Below are 14,339 nucleotides of genomic sequence, written 5' to 3' on the forward strand. Positions count from 1 at the left end.
AATAACCCATATCCCAGTTTGGGGGTTCAATTCTGTAAATAGGCAAGCTAATGTATTTTCTGCTCAGGTTGGTTCTTGTTAAATCTTCTTCCACTTAATTTTCTGTAGCATTTCAACCCTCACATTATCCTATTCATGAAAATTACTATTATCATCAAGGTTGCTTTAAAAAACATTTATTGAAAAGAAGGAAATCAAGATAAATTTGAAATACAATCCTCAGGGAAAAAGAACTTGAAATAAATAAGAAATAAATTATAAAGTACAAAATTCTTTAAAAACAATTTACATCTCTGCTAAAAAGTAAATACATATACCCTCTTGCTGAGGTAAGGGACCTGCAAATAATAAGCACAGCAAATAAATTGCCCTGAAAGAAAAAAACAAAAACAAAACCCAGATTGGCTGTGATAAAGTTATTAAATCAACTGGGTTTTTTCCCCCATTCAGTTTGGGTTTCAACTTTTATTTCTTAATTCGTAACAAATACATGATCAAATAGACCCAGTTCCCTGAGGAAACGACATCCACGAGTGTTCATTCACTCAGATTTAATTCAGATTAAATTTAGATTTAATCTAAATGCCATTCGGTGGTGTGTTTTAAATACATGGTTTAAATAAGAGGCCAATGCTAACTGAACAGTTGGTATCCTGTACCTGTTTAAGAGCATAGAGGTTTCAGCATAAGATCCACTGCTTCTATACAGTTGTTACAGTAAAAAGGCAAAACCCGAGTACAGGGAAAAGCAATAGTAGTACTCACACTTTGCACATCTATAGGTGGAACTGTTTGTGTTGAAGTGCACAGTGATGATGCAGCTGAGACTGAAACATTTTGCTCCTAAGCAGCTATGTATGTATGACAACAGGCCTCTGATGTTGAACAACAATGCACATTCTGCTAAATTACATTTACATTTTACATGGAAGTGTTTAAAAAAAACTCTAGACAAAAAAAAAAAAAAAAAAAAAAAAAAGTAAAATACATACACATGACGATCAGGACAAAGATTGCCAGATGATGCTCATATTCTGAATGAGCTAAGCAGAGATGCCTAACCTACTGCAGCTGAATTCCCTTTTTGTGACAGAATTTAATTCAAAGTTTACACACAAGAGAAACCGAAGAAAAAGTGAAAAACAAAACAGAAACAGATTTTTTTTTTCCTTCTTTTTTTTTTTTTTTTAAAGAGAAATCTTTGAAATTAGGATGGTGAACATGTCACTTCATCCAAACTCTAAAGGTTTGGATGAAGTTTATAACACGTTTTTGCCCAAATGATATTAATCCAAGTGCCCTAATCATACTTTGCAAAACTCGATTCAAACTATGAAATAAATGCCCAGGATTTATGCCCCCAAAACAAAGATAATGCAACTCCATAACAAAAGTACACATTAATCCATCAGACAGTACAAATCAAAAATAGACAAATGATTGTAACACAGTACCAAAAAAAAGTAGAAAAAGACACACCAGCCCTTTGATAATTCAAAAACCATAATTCTTTTTATAACTTTCGACTCTTCTGCACACACTAGAAATGTACATCTTATATATGATCCAACCTCTAACATTATTAACATTATCACCACTAAAAACCGTCTTTTGCTATGTTGAAACTGACAGAGGACAGATGAAACCTCTCTCTTTCACTCAGTCTTTTTTTGGAAAGAAAAAAGTGTGATGAAAAGTCTTTGGAAATATCAATAATTGTAATATTGCATTGGATTAAATTTTGTAGGTTTTTTTGCATTACATTCATTCTTAACCTCACAGGTCACCTAGAAAAAAAATATATAATTAATATAAAAAAGCGAGAAAGTCGTGTGACGGCTGTGACCAGTGTCAGAGCACACAAGCCAAATCGCTTTCAGTCAAGATTAAAATATCAAAACATGACGACACACTTTAACCATTCTGCTAATGAGCACAAAAATGCCAATGTGAGTCATGCTTTGAATTCGCATGAATACAAATCATCACATCTGCATCCCATCTATAGAGCCTTCCTTACGCACAAAGTAATAATGAACAATGCATCCAAGGAAAGGTTTATGCAACATGGAGCCCAACTTTCACATGAATGCATCTGAATAGACACTGCTGAAATGGCTTTTAGCACTGGAGCAACCTTACATTATTATTACTAATATGACAATTTCCACTGTATAGAAAAAAAATCATAATCAATGGACCAGATAAATGCTTGAAGAAATGTCAGACAATAACAGCGCTGTTAGGATGTCTGAGAATTCATTTGCTCCATTTTCCCCTGGAGGGATCAAGTTTCTTTTTAATTGTTTTTCTTTCTGTACGGCGTCACATAATCTCTAATGAGCACTCTGAAGAAACTGAACCACTACAATTCACGAAAGGCAACCTGCTGTGCTTTACACTTACACTGATACAGTTAACCTGATTTGTGCAAGTTGGTTTAAAGTGATACTACAGTCTTCCTATACTGGTTTTTAATCTGCCTGTAAAGAAGTTTGCCCATTTCTCCACGTCCATGGCTATAAATGCACAATGTAAAAAAATCTTCATACTCTTTCATATGAGAATGCTCATCTTTCTCATCCATCTGTTTGATCAATAATGACTGAAACCCATTTTAAAAGACTGAACTTTCCCCATTAGACTTTATTAGGGAGAGCCTTCAATCATTTACAGCTCCTTCAAAATCTAGTGGGGTGAGTCTGAAAGACATTTCATGGAGTATTACTGTAAATGCCAAAAAAAAGAGGAGTGAGCATAAATACAGCTCTTGACTCTTTGCAATCAGGCTACGTGTAATATAGAAATTTGGCTGCGTAAACATCCATCTTGTACAGGTTTTGTCATTTCATGATTGCTTTAAAACAGCGAGTGGATCAGTTGCACAGCTGCTATAATGTAGTACAGTATTGTAATCAGTCTTCCATAGGAAGAAATCTCCTTTTAAAACTGAAAATGTAAGCATGTACTTCTGCCTTTTTGGAGCCAATCTAAAAAGGCTTTGAATATGCAGATGCTTAGATTCATATGGTATCATGCATGTGGTTAGCTGTCCACAATAATCAGACAGATTCATGCCGTTTCTGATGTAGATTCTTTCCTTTTTTGTAATACATAAATGTAATGTTAATCTTTCTTAATTCTATAGTTAAGCTTTGTAACTGAAGTGCTATTTCTAGCATTGCAACCATCAACTATCTTCAGAGCGTGGCCATAGACAGCTGGTTTCATGCATGTTTTTCCATGTTTTCTGCAGACAGGACATGGCTCATACAGTAGATGCAAACAAAATATTTATGATTTAAAGTTCCACTAGCAGCCCATAATTCTATAAAGCTTATTACACACTAGAAAACAATTTGAAAGAGTAGAGAGAAGCACAGTAAGTAGAGGCGAGTTTGCTAGATTTTCAGCACTAGAAGGCCAAAGCAGTATAGATCAGCGGTCCCCAACCCCCGGGCCTCGGACCGGTACCGGTCCGTGAGTCGTTTGGTATCGGGCCGCGAGAGTTGAGGCTCAGGTGTGAAATTTATGGTTTTTAGGGTTTTTATCGGTTTTCAGCGTTATTTTGTTATCGTTTTTATCGTTAACTCGGTTTTCCTGGGTCTTTTCACGTGTGTTATGAATAAATCTTTTTTTCGGTACCGGTACTAGTTTTATTTTGTTGTATTTATCCACAACACCTTAACGGCCGGTCCGTGAAAATATTGTCGGGCATAAACCGGTCCGTGGCGCAAAAAAGGTTGGGGACCGCTGGTATAGATGGATAGGGAGGTGCCAAACAGAGGCATTGCTGTTCCCAGTCAGCGTTAACAGCATATGATCCTGACAATTATTATAAAGATGCAATATTCTATGTAAATTCTATTAGTATGATATATTAGCATTAATGCCAGTACTGTTAAGATAGATGAGAATTCAGTCATTTGTTTTAGAGGTAGCATGTTTGGACAAAACAAACAAAAAAAAACCCATAATGGAAGTACATCAAATATTCACTGTTTTTTGTTTGTTTGTTTAAACATAATCATATCCTTCTGCAGCATCAAGGTTTCCCCCCCTATTATTTACCAAGCCATAATGGCCTGACTGAAAGTTGACTGAAACTTGGCATAAATGACACTTAATCCCAATCAATTTGTAAAAAACACTCTCCCTAACCTTCCTAGCCATGGAAATGAGAAGTTCCCAAGAACAGACTGATTTTGAAACAGGTCACATCTAATTATAGCAGGTCAACAAATCATGGAACAAATTTATCTGATGGTAGATTTAAAAAATAATTCTGTATTCTTCAGATGTTTAACATGATCTCTGATAGCCAATTAGATATATGAGTGTGTCTTTACTTCAAAGCAGGAATATAAAGGTACTTCCCCTTATGAGTGTGTAACTGCACAAAGCATTAAATGCAGCCAGTATACAATTGCAAACCTCCCCACAGCTGACTGAAATTCTATATATCTACATTAGCTGCAAAAGAGCACTACACAGTAGCAATTAGAGCTTGCAATATTCACATCAGCTAAGATATGTGCAAATGTCTGTTGAGAAACACATCCTATCCAACGCCGTACTTCTCCATTCTCTGTTTCAGTGTTCTCTGAAACACCTACACATCCCATTCCACTCTTAATCAAAACTCTAGTATTGTGGTCAATATTGTAATCTGCAGACCTTGTTATTTATGACAATCATATAAAAGGAATAACTTAATTAGGGTTAAACACCTTAACTGAGATTTCTGACAGAACACGTATGTGAGAGGCTAGCTCTGGAGTGTAGTGGGCCCCGGCCTCTCTTTTCCACCCCCTTGCACACACACAAAGCGAGGTTATGCTGAACCTGTGTTGAACGTTCATTTGAAGGGGCCAATGCACCATTTTGATGGCTTTTCAATGTTCCTTCTAGACTGAGTTAAATGCTGCTTAGTTTCAGTAAAGACACTGTAATAAAGGAAGATTTCAATTTGTGACATTTAAAGGTGAAACATACAAGACTGGTAGCTTAAAACTGCTTAAAAATTAACAAATTATCAGAAGATTGTATGACAGCTACTGAAGTAAGGATGATAACGAGGTAGCGCCAGCCCGTACTGAAGTGTAATACCGCACTGTATCTCAAGGTGAGACACTGAGTCACTGTTGCATAAAGCCTGCGTCAGTCTAACATGAAGGAAGGAAGAGCTCTTCCCAGAGATTGTATTTTTCTTTTATAAGGTGTAAAACAGTGGAGCCCAACCTGCTATGGTCAGTTTTAGCCTTGTGCTGTTTGCTGCACTTATCCTTCTTTGCAAAGTAAAAGCAAAGTAAAAGCAGCACTACTTCCAGAGGAGCTGCTGCATGACCCTGCAAGACAACACTGACCTTTTCGAGAGTAAGGTGTTCAACATATTGCACCTTTAACGATAAATAAAAAGCGACCTGAGAGCGTGTGTGGGGGTGAACCAAAGAGAGCAAGAGTACTGAGAGAAGTTCAATGTAAATTCATTTGGTAGATGTGTGTCATAGATTTTTTTTTGCGCAATAATACAGTATCTGAAACTATACAGCATTGGAGCACGAACAGTGAAGGCAAGCAGTTATCCCATGACAGTTCCATTGAAATTTACTGAACACACCTCATATGCATGTTTCCTGTATGAAAGGTAGAAGCTGGATAAGCTAGTACAGGCTGTGGGGTGCTAGGAGTTGATTATGATTTGATAGGCAGAGCCATTTTCTGGGCGTGGCTTGGCTTCAGTGGTAGTGGTGGGCTTCGGAGGCCAGTCAGGGTCCACACTGAGCTCCTGGGCAAGGTGCATGTAGCGAGCTTTGGGTCTCATCTTGCGGGGGCAACATTGGCAGGACAGACACTTGTGTCCATACAGATCACTGGCTCCCTGTGAATACCACAACATGAAAAATAATCAAATAAGTAAAACTGCAGAAAGGTTCCCTGACAGACAAAGTTTGTGTGTGTGTGTGTTTTTTTTTAATGAATACTTGAACAGCCAAATCAAACAAAACTGCTACATGCAAAATATAAATATGCTCATATAGTGTCAAAGTTGTAATATGCATATTTCTTGACACTGATAAACTATAACAACTGTGCGTGCATGCAGATTAAAACAAAATTCAGCATGATTCTAGTCTACAGGAGTTGGAACAGACAGCTTAAAGACTGAGCCTTCTCCTTAAAAACAAGCTCATGGATTCAAAGAACAAACAGACAAAGGATCTTTACATTAAAAACATAGACAAAAGTGTAACTTATAAACCACACACTGACAAAGACATTTAAGCTCTGACTATTCAAATACAAACATACTACACTTGATGAGATCCAGTGACAATGTTGAGTGATGCTAAGAAGGGCAGCAAGCAGAGGGCCTGCAGACTACCACAGGGGGTGGGGCGGTGGGGGGGAGGGGGTGTGTGTGTCATACTTGCTAGGCAATGGGAAATATGTATTATTATTATTATTATTGTTATTATTAATAAGAGTAGATGAATGTTTTGCTCAGCATTCTGCATGTCTATTGCATGGAAGCATATCACTTATTTAAATGACCTACAGTACAGAAAAACATTAAAACTACACACATTAGATATGATGAGATTATGGGTTTACTTCACCGAAGGCCAGCGCTGCTTCAATAGCAACAATCTATGACATCTAGCAATAGTTTCAACATTTGATGTCATGTGGCTCAGCCTGAATAAAACTGAGTTACCACGTTTTTAAGCCCTGACCAGAGTGCCCGTTAGAGGTACAAAGGGAGGAGCGTACAGATCAGAAGAAGACTGAGGTTTTGCACATGCACGTGGTTAGCAGTTACATTAGAGGAAAAAAGTGGGAACAGAGAGAGAGAGAACACCACACAAGAGTAAAAAGAAAGGGCTAGAGAAAAAGGTGTCAGATATTTCCAACCTGTGGTGCCGGGGCGGCAGGAGTGACGCCAAAGTTGCCCTGTTTGTCTCGGCTGAACACAAGCTTCCGTAAGACGATGTCAAGGATGATGGTCTATGGGATGGTGCAGTGGGCAGGGGAAAGAATTACAGAGAGTCTGGTTTGATTTCACAAAGCTCCTGTTATAGAGGTGCGCAACTGATTTTTAGTGCCACACTGCTTTAAAGTACCAAGTATAGCAGTTTTTTTTCCTTCCATGAAACTGAGTGTTAATCATTGCATGTGAGGTTAAAATTAAGCTTATTAGTAAGAAGGCCGTGCATGGTTATTGTCGTCTAAAAAAAATACTGCAAATTTTGATGAAACAGAATCGGCTTGCCGTGTTTTTGTCCCTCCAATTCACTTCAAAGATGAATGGAAACTGCACTGTTAGTTTAGGAAAAGGCTCCATCTACAGGGGCATACTAAGCAGTACGTGAATGCAAGGGCAGCCATCTAAAAGGAGGGCAGAAACAGTGATACTGCTCCAACGAGTCAGCAGGCAGGCATTAATAATCCAGTGTCGTGAAGGTTTACAGAAATAAATTCTGAAAAGCATCCTTAATTAGACAAACATGTGGAGTAAAATACCCACAAATGCACATATTGTAACAAAATAAAGTCACATTCTTTAAACGGTTAACTATTAAAAACCTCACACTTTGCTTCTTTCCATTTCTGCTTTACAACACAAAACTGATCTTGCTGTCCAGTTAAATGAGATAAAGATGAGCACACTGCATGAGAAAACAAAATCTGAACATGGGGAAAACATCAGCTGTTACCCAAGTGTTATCATGTGGATCTTACCTCCACCAAAACAGACACAGCAGCATTGACTAAGATGATGAGGAAAAGTTTTAGCCTCCATTCAAACGGGATGCAAACAATCTACACAGACAGAGAAACACTCGTCAATGAAGCGACAAGAAAAAGTTAGTCTTACCAAGACAGCCCTGCCTTAAAGCTTTATGCACGCGCAATACTACAGTAAGTCAAAAACAAAATCAGAATCTCCATTTACATGAATAAATACCAAGAAAAGATGGAGCCTGATGTGATAAATAAAGCTGTATCCTACATTAAAGAATATAAAGTGTGCATTTAATGTCTTCCCACCTCCATAAACTCATTAATGACGTCTACTCGGTAGAACAAGATGAACAGCAGGAAAACATATAAACTCCCAGCAGACAGCACAAAAGGCCCTGTGAAGAAAACACGCAAAAAAAATGTTACAGTTTAGGAGAGTTTACTTTTTTAGGGTATCTATCTATCGATCGATAGATCTATCTATCGATCTATAGATCTATCTATCGATCGATCGATATATGTACACACGTGTATACACACACACACACACACACGCGCGCACACGCACACGCACACACACACACACACAGGTGTTAGGGAAAAGTCTCTTACAATTCTTATAGCTCGGCTGCCTGAAAGGTTTGCCTTTGGAGAAAACAATAGCAACAATGAGATACTGGAAGGAAGAGACGTAGAAGAGGCTGGTGTTCTCATAGTTTTGGATGTTGTGCTCGTCCTCTTCTGTCTCATTTTCAAAGTCCATTTCAATGTGTGATGTGAGGTTGCAGACACTGCGTGAAGACAGAGAAGTCATTAAGAACATTTTCACTCTGTGGTCCTTTTATACTGCATCTGGAAAGTAATCACAGCGCTTCACATGTTCAGAATCTTATAGCCTTTTCCAAAATGAATTACATTCATTTTTCAACACAAAAATTATACACACAAATCCCACAGTTACAAAGTAAAAAACGTTACTTGAAATTCTTGCAAATCTGGTCGCCTCCCTGACTAAGGCCCTGGTGGTTCAAAGTTCTTCAGTTTATGGATGATGGAGGCCACTGTGCTCACTGGGTCTTCAGTGCTGGAGAAATGTTCCTGTACCCTTCACCAGATCTGTGCCTTGATACAATCCCATCTCAGAGGTCTACAGACAATTCCTTGGACATCCTGGCTTGCTTTGCGCTTTGACACATGGGATCTTATATATAGACATGTGTGCCTTTCCAAATCATCCCCAATCAACTGAATTCGCCACAAGTGGCCTTCAATCAAGTTGAAGATCATCTCACATGATCAGTGGAAACAATAAGATCAATTCTGAGTGTCACGGAAAAGGCTGTGAATACTTATGTACATGTTATATATTTGTTTTAATTTTTAATACATTTGCAAGAATTTCATTGTGGTGGATTAAATTCTATTGTGTGCAGAATTTAATCCATCATGTAACATAACATGACAAAATGTGGAACACGATAACATGACAACGTTTAAAACTTATAATGAAACCAAGTTATTATTTGATTTGGGTATTTGTCTGCTACACATTAGAAGTAATAGTCAGTGCTCACTCGGTAAGCGGCGTCCAAACTTTGTACCAGGGCTGCTGTTTGACCCAAAGGAATGTCCAGATCTGGAAGCCCAAGCAGATGAGGATCTGGGTCAGCACAGAGAACAGCAGAGGCCCTGAGATCAGACCTGATGGAGGACGACGGGACACCAGCTCTTTCCACGCTGGGTTCAGACTCACTGATAAGGGGCAGAGTGAATAGTGAGGATTATTACATTCAAAACAAATAAACACACATATCGCTTATCCTTGATACTTTAGTTGTACTTACTGGTAAAGACAATGAGGAGGATGATAGCAATGTCGATGAAGAGGAACTGGAAATCGCCAAGGTTACTTAAAATCTAAAAACCAAAAAAAACACGGTACAGATGACAAAAATCTGAATTCACTGGATTTCATCTAACTAAGCAGGCAGTTTTACGTACAGAGTAGAGGAGAGTGACACTGATGTACTGGATGATGCTGTAGAGGGCCATAAACTTAAACACACAGAAGGAGGTGATAAGAGCAGCACGGCCCTCCCTGCAAAAACAAAGCAAACTATGTCTTAACAACATAACTGGAAAAAAAAAAATTGCTCCCAGAACAACAAATTCAACTCCTCAAAACATTTGAATAATAGTGTGACACTGTGTATATTTGCCAGACTGCAAATTCAGCCTATAAGATACTTATTCTTAATACCGTTTTATTCATTTATGGATCAGCATGTAAATAAAAATACAGACCTGATGAGGTTAGGGACACAGGAGATATTGGGGGTCCTTGAGGTGAAGGGAGATGCTACTGAGGCTTCGAGCTCCGACAGAGAGATCCCACTATGAGCCCTCTTCAAAGCCTGGGTGAGATAAGTTAGCATTATATACATACTGCTGTCAGATTGTGTCCATTACAGAGAGCTGTTGTCCAAATGATGAAGGTGTACATACCCCACAGTCATTCGCGCCATCGCCACACATTCCAACAAAGTAGCTGCGAACACATGAGAACAAACAGTGAATCTTTACTCAGTGTAATGCTTTTTAAAGTCATTGCAAGATCAAAGCTACGATGCCACAAACTTTCAGTTTTGACTTAAAAGCTGATTCTGCTGCTCATTAATGACAAACTGTCCAGCAGCAGCACACGATGGGAATGTTAAATAACAGAATGTTGAAATCTCATTTTTGACAAGTTCAAAGCTAAATCCCATATTTGACTAAATACTCACTCGACACCCTGCAGCGTCTCAATCAGCTGGGTTTTCTGGTCAGGTGCCATTCTGGCAAACACTGTGCCGCGCAACACGAGCTATAAAGCAGAGCACACAATCAGGAGTCAGAAACAAAGACGTATTTGATGCAACTTCTGCTCCATTTTCGTTTGAGCAGTTTCTTACCTTTTGAAGCATATCTGGGAAATGTTCATCGATTACAGCAAATGATTTTCCGTTCATAGCAAAGTGGTAGAGCTCTTGGCTTTTGGGATCATCTATGTGACAGACATCCTCCAGGCTTATGTTCACTTCCTGTTCCAAAGTATGAGAAATTTTAAGAAATGCATCGAGATTTAAAAAAAAACCAAAAAAAACAAAACAGGAACATTCAATAATTACTAAAAACCAAGTCTTTGAACTGTTTTAACAATCAACAAAGACATCTTTATATTATTTAACAAAGGTTCTGAACTCACACAGAAATTCACTATTGAATGTTAAAATCTGCTGCATTTTATCTAATCAATAAATAACTTCTATAGCTTGTAATTGATGTTAATCAAATAACAGGTAATGGGTTTTGGATGATCTGATCACACACCTTTGTTTTGTATTTGATCTGCTGAAAACCTTTACATTTCCTTTAGTAGGCAAGATACTGCTCAATTTATATGTGACATTACGAGCTATGTTTAGCTGAAGTATATTCTGCTGTCTGTGTGTTGTGCCAGTGTTAGAATTAGACCCATCAATTCACCTGAAGTCGGGATGCATTGCGAGGTTTGTCAGCGTATCTCCAGGTGATCTTGGCGGCTTGTCCATCGTGTGGAGGGAGGGCATCGGCAATTATGACTGTGTCCTGGGGAGGGATCATTCCGCAGTCGCGGGCCACAGAGATGGCCGTCAGCATGTTGTCACCTGCAAAGTGATTACAATATTAATTTCGCTATAACATCCCACAATTCAGTCATTTGCTTGTCATGTTTTCATCTTCAGCCTTGGGTTATAAATAAGTTACCCAAGGGTTTGCTTGGCTGTGACTGATGATAGACGATGAATTATGAATGATGAAATACAAGCTCAGTGTCACCTCACCCTAAGTGACACCACAGTAGAGTTTGGGGGCTAATGGAGATGGATGAGCTTGCAAAACAACAGGTTAAAAGTGAGCCAGAGTACGTGCAAACCATGGATCAATTGTGAAACAATCAATTCTTTTTAAGGCTCAAAGTTGAATTTGATTCACAGCCAAGTACAGTGAGTCTAGACAGGAACAGCTGGTTAAACTATACACGCAGAGTAAACTATTGCTGGCATACCTGTGACCTCTCATTTGTTATGAAATGATGGAAAATACCAGCATGTTCTCACCAGTAACCATGACTGTGCGAATGTTGGCTTGATGAAGGTCCTGCAGCACCCCTGGAGTTTCTGGCTTCAGCTTGTTCTGCATGATGATGAGACCCAGGAACTCCATGTTTGCTTCTATGTGATCCCTAATTCAAAGAAAGACATATATGAATGTGTTTGTGTCTAACAAAATCCCCATATTAAACATACATTTCTTTCCAGTAAATTATCTCTCATTAAAATATTTTGAGTAGATATTTTTTTGTTCCACACAGAGCCACCTCCCTTTATTTTCTTATTCAGATCACAGAATGCATGTATTACATCAATGCAAAGTACACTACCTGTTGATGTTCTGGACCTTGTGCCAAGTAAGTTTTGATTCGAGCCGCCGATGAGCGAGAGCAATGACTCTGAAACCCTGCTTCGTGTAGCCTTCCAAAACCGCTGCAAAGTTTTCTGGCACTGCAAAGAAATGAATACAATAACAAAAGAGCCGATCAGTGATTCATCAGTAACAAACAGCAAGAAAAGAAGACAGAAACCCAAGATTTATAGATTCATAGTGCAAGCACCAACACTAAATACTAATTTTGGAGCAACAAAATCATTATCTTGAAGTATGCTCAATCATCCAGGGAAGAAAGTCCCAAAAAGTTGATTCTGCTCATCAGAAAACAGTTTCCAGATGAACAGAATCTACTTTTGGGACAAAATCATTGATATACCAGGACAAAGATACATTTGTAGAAAAATGTATAAAAGAAAAAAATAAAACAAATTGTAAGACAACATGCACATCTCTACATTTTGGACACCTCACCCGTCTCTCTTCTGCAGAGACTAGTCACAACCTCTGGTGCACCTTTCATGTAGGCATCCATACGTTTCTCCCCGAGGAGACGAGCTACTACACTCATTCTCTGGAGCGCTGAAGAAAAAGGGAACTGGCGCACAATACCAATCTCATAGGCTGCCTGCATATGCACACGTAAAGACAAACAAAATAAAATTATTTGTTTATTAGAAAGAGAAAGATGAAATGCTAAAATCGAGTTAAAAGTATACCAGTTATACAAAAAGGCACTATAGAAATGAATAAAACACAAATACTCACATTACTAAATTACTTTTTAAAAATAAAATGAAATGAACAGTTAACTTTGACAGGCATGAAAAGAAATACAACTACTACTTACCGAGAGCTCATAGAGTTCCTATAAAAACAAAAACAAAACAAACACACAACAACAAATAAACCAGTCATTTAGAGTAAAAATACACTGTTCTTTTTAATGTTATAGTAACATGGACACACACACAAAAAAAAAAATGCACGTTTAGATGCTGGACAGATATATTCATATAATTTTATACTTTTTCTAGACTCTGAAGGCCTGTGGTGTCCTGCTAACAACCGGGTTGCTGTACATACCATGTCCTGCTCTGGTGTTACAGCAGGCTCCGGGGGCAACAGCTGCTTAGGCGGTCGAACGACAGTGGGCATGATACGATTATGAAGAGACGTTTCCTCCTCGGTAGCCTCTTCCAGGATCTGGGCAGGTAAATATAAGTAAATGTTTACATTTCATACCAAGAAGCTTTTTAGATGTGCAACATTAAGACATTGAAATAATGCTTACATGTCTTTTAGGCAGAGGTAACATTTACTTTGAATAATCTTATCCAGACATGCCAAAGACAGACTAAAAATCAGAACAGCACAGCTTTTGTATATAATCTAAAACTCGTACACTAGATTAGTACAAAAGAAGAGGACCTTTCTAATCTCGAGCCATCAACATGATTGGAATCACGCAGATGTTTTTGTGTCAGGTTATAAAGCAATAATGCGATAATGCCCAGTTTAGCAAAATTGTATCCAGTCTAAATACTGACAGAGAAGGGAGAATAAAGGGGACACTGCATCACAAAATGGATTCATGAGTCTCATAACTCTAGCCTGCCCTTACAGACATTTAGCTCATGGATAGATACAGATGAACTCACCCAGCCTGTAGCCTCAAACATTTTGAGGTCCAGCGGGTCCCCAGACAGCTGGCCTTCTATTTTGGTAAGTGAGTGGCATGTGGCCATGCAAGCCACAAACTGGGACTTGACAAGATTTTCCTTGTAGGCATTTTCTTCTGACAGGTGGAAGCTGGAGAGGCAGAAGAAGTGGGCGGTCAAGAGAGATTAAATTATACTCCTTTAACTACATTGTGGGAGTCATAAGAAATTGGGATGATCTGATATCGTCGTGTTGGTGTTGTTCCCACATCATCATAATAAATGTTGTTCCAGGTTCAACATTGCAAGTGACCAATCACCTTGTTGTGACATAACACTTCTGCAAGCCAAGCGATTCGTTCAATTATGAAATTCCAATGTTGCAAGAACAATATGTATAATGCTTACCGTTCATTAAAGAACAGTATCCTGAAATGCAAAGAATTCAAATCGCTGGATCGG

General features: G+C 38.5%; 1 protein-coding gene across 2 annotated transcripts in view; it reads right to left on the reverse strand.

Moving 5' to 3' along the window:
* Positions 1-160: 160 nt before the first annotated feature.
* atp13a3 (ATPase 13A3) overlaps positions 161-14,339 on the reverse strand; it is a 35,756-nt gene continuing 21,577 nt past the window's right edge. The window contains exons 16-34 of one of the 2 annotated variants that reach the window (XM_084954259.1): positions 13,878-14,028; positions 13,303-13,422; positions 13,067-13,084; positions 12,691-12,844; positions 12,212-12,332; positions 11,889-12,013; positions 11,275-11,435; positions 10,701-10,829; positions 10,533-10,612; positions 10,252-10,294; positions 10,051-10,160; positions 9,748-9,844; positions 9,591-9,663; positions 9,321-9,498; positions 8,359-8,537; positions 8,053-8,141; positions 7,744-7,824; positions 6,916-7,008; positions 161-5,881 (exon numbers count right to left, since the gene is read on the reverse strand). In XM_084954259.1, the coding sequence (XP_084810385.1) occupies positions 5,684-5,881; positions 6,916-7,008; positions 7,744-7,824; positions 8,053-8,141; positions 8,359-8,537; positions 9,321-9,498; positions 9,591-9,663; positions 9,748-9,844; positions 10,051-10,160; positions 10,252-10,294; positions 10,533-10,612; positions 10,701-10,829; positions 11,275-11,435; positions 11,889-12,013; positions 12,212-12,332; positions 12,691-12,844; positions 13,067-13,084; positions 13,303-13,422; positions 13,878-14,028 (2,200 nt within the window). In that variant the 3' untranslated portion in view covers positions 161-5,683. The remainder of the gene's footprint in view (positions 5,882-6,915; positions 7,009-7,743; positions 7,825-8,052; positions 8,142-8,358; positions 8,538-9,320; positions 9,499-9,590; positions 9,664-9,747; positions 9,845-10,050; positions 10,161-10,251; positions 10,295-10,532; positions 10,613-10,700; positions 10,830-11,274; positions 11,436-11,888; positions 12,014-12,211; positions 12,333-12,690; positions 12,845-13,066; positions 13,085-13,302; positions 13,423-13,877; positions 14,029-14,339) is intronic. The other variant, XM_084954260.1, reaches the window with a different exon arrangement.

Source organism: Perissodus microlepis, chromosome 15 (genome assembly GCF_051167445.1).
Source record: "Perissodus microlepis isolate ML-2025 ecotype Zambia chromosome 15, ASM5116744v1, whole genome shotgun sequence".
NCBI classification, from domain to species: domain Eukaryota; kingdom Metazoa; phylum Chordata; class Actinopteri; order Cichliformes; family Cichlidae; genus Perissodus; species Perissodus microlepis.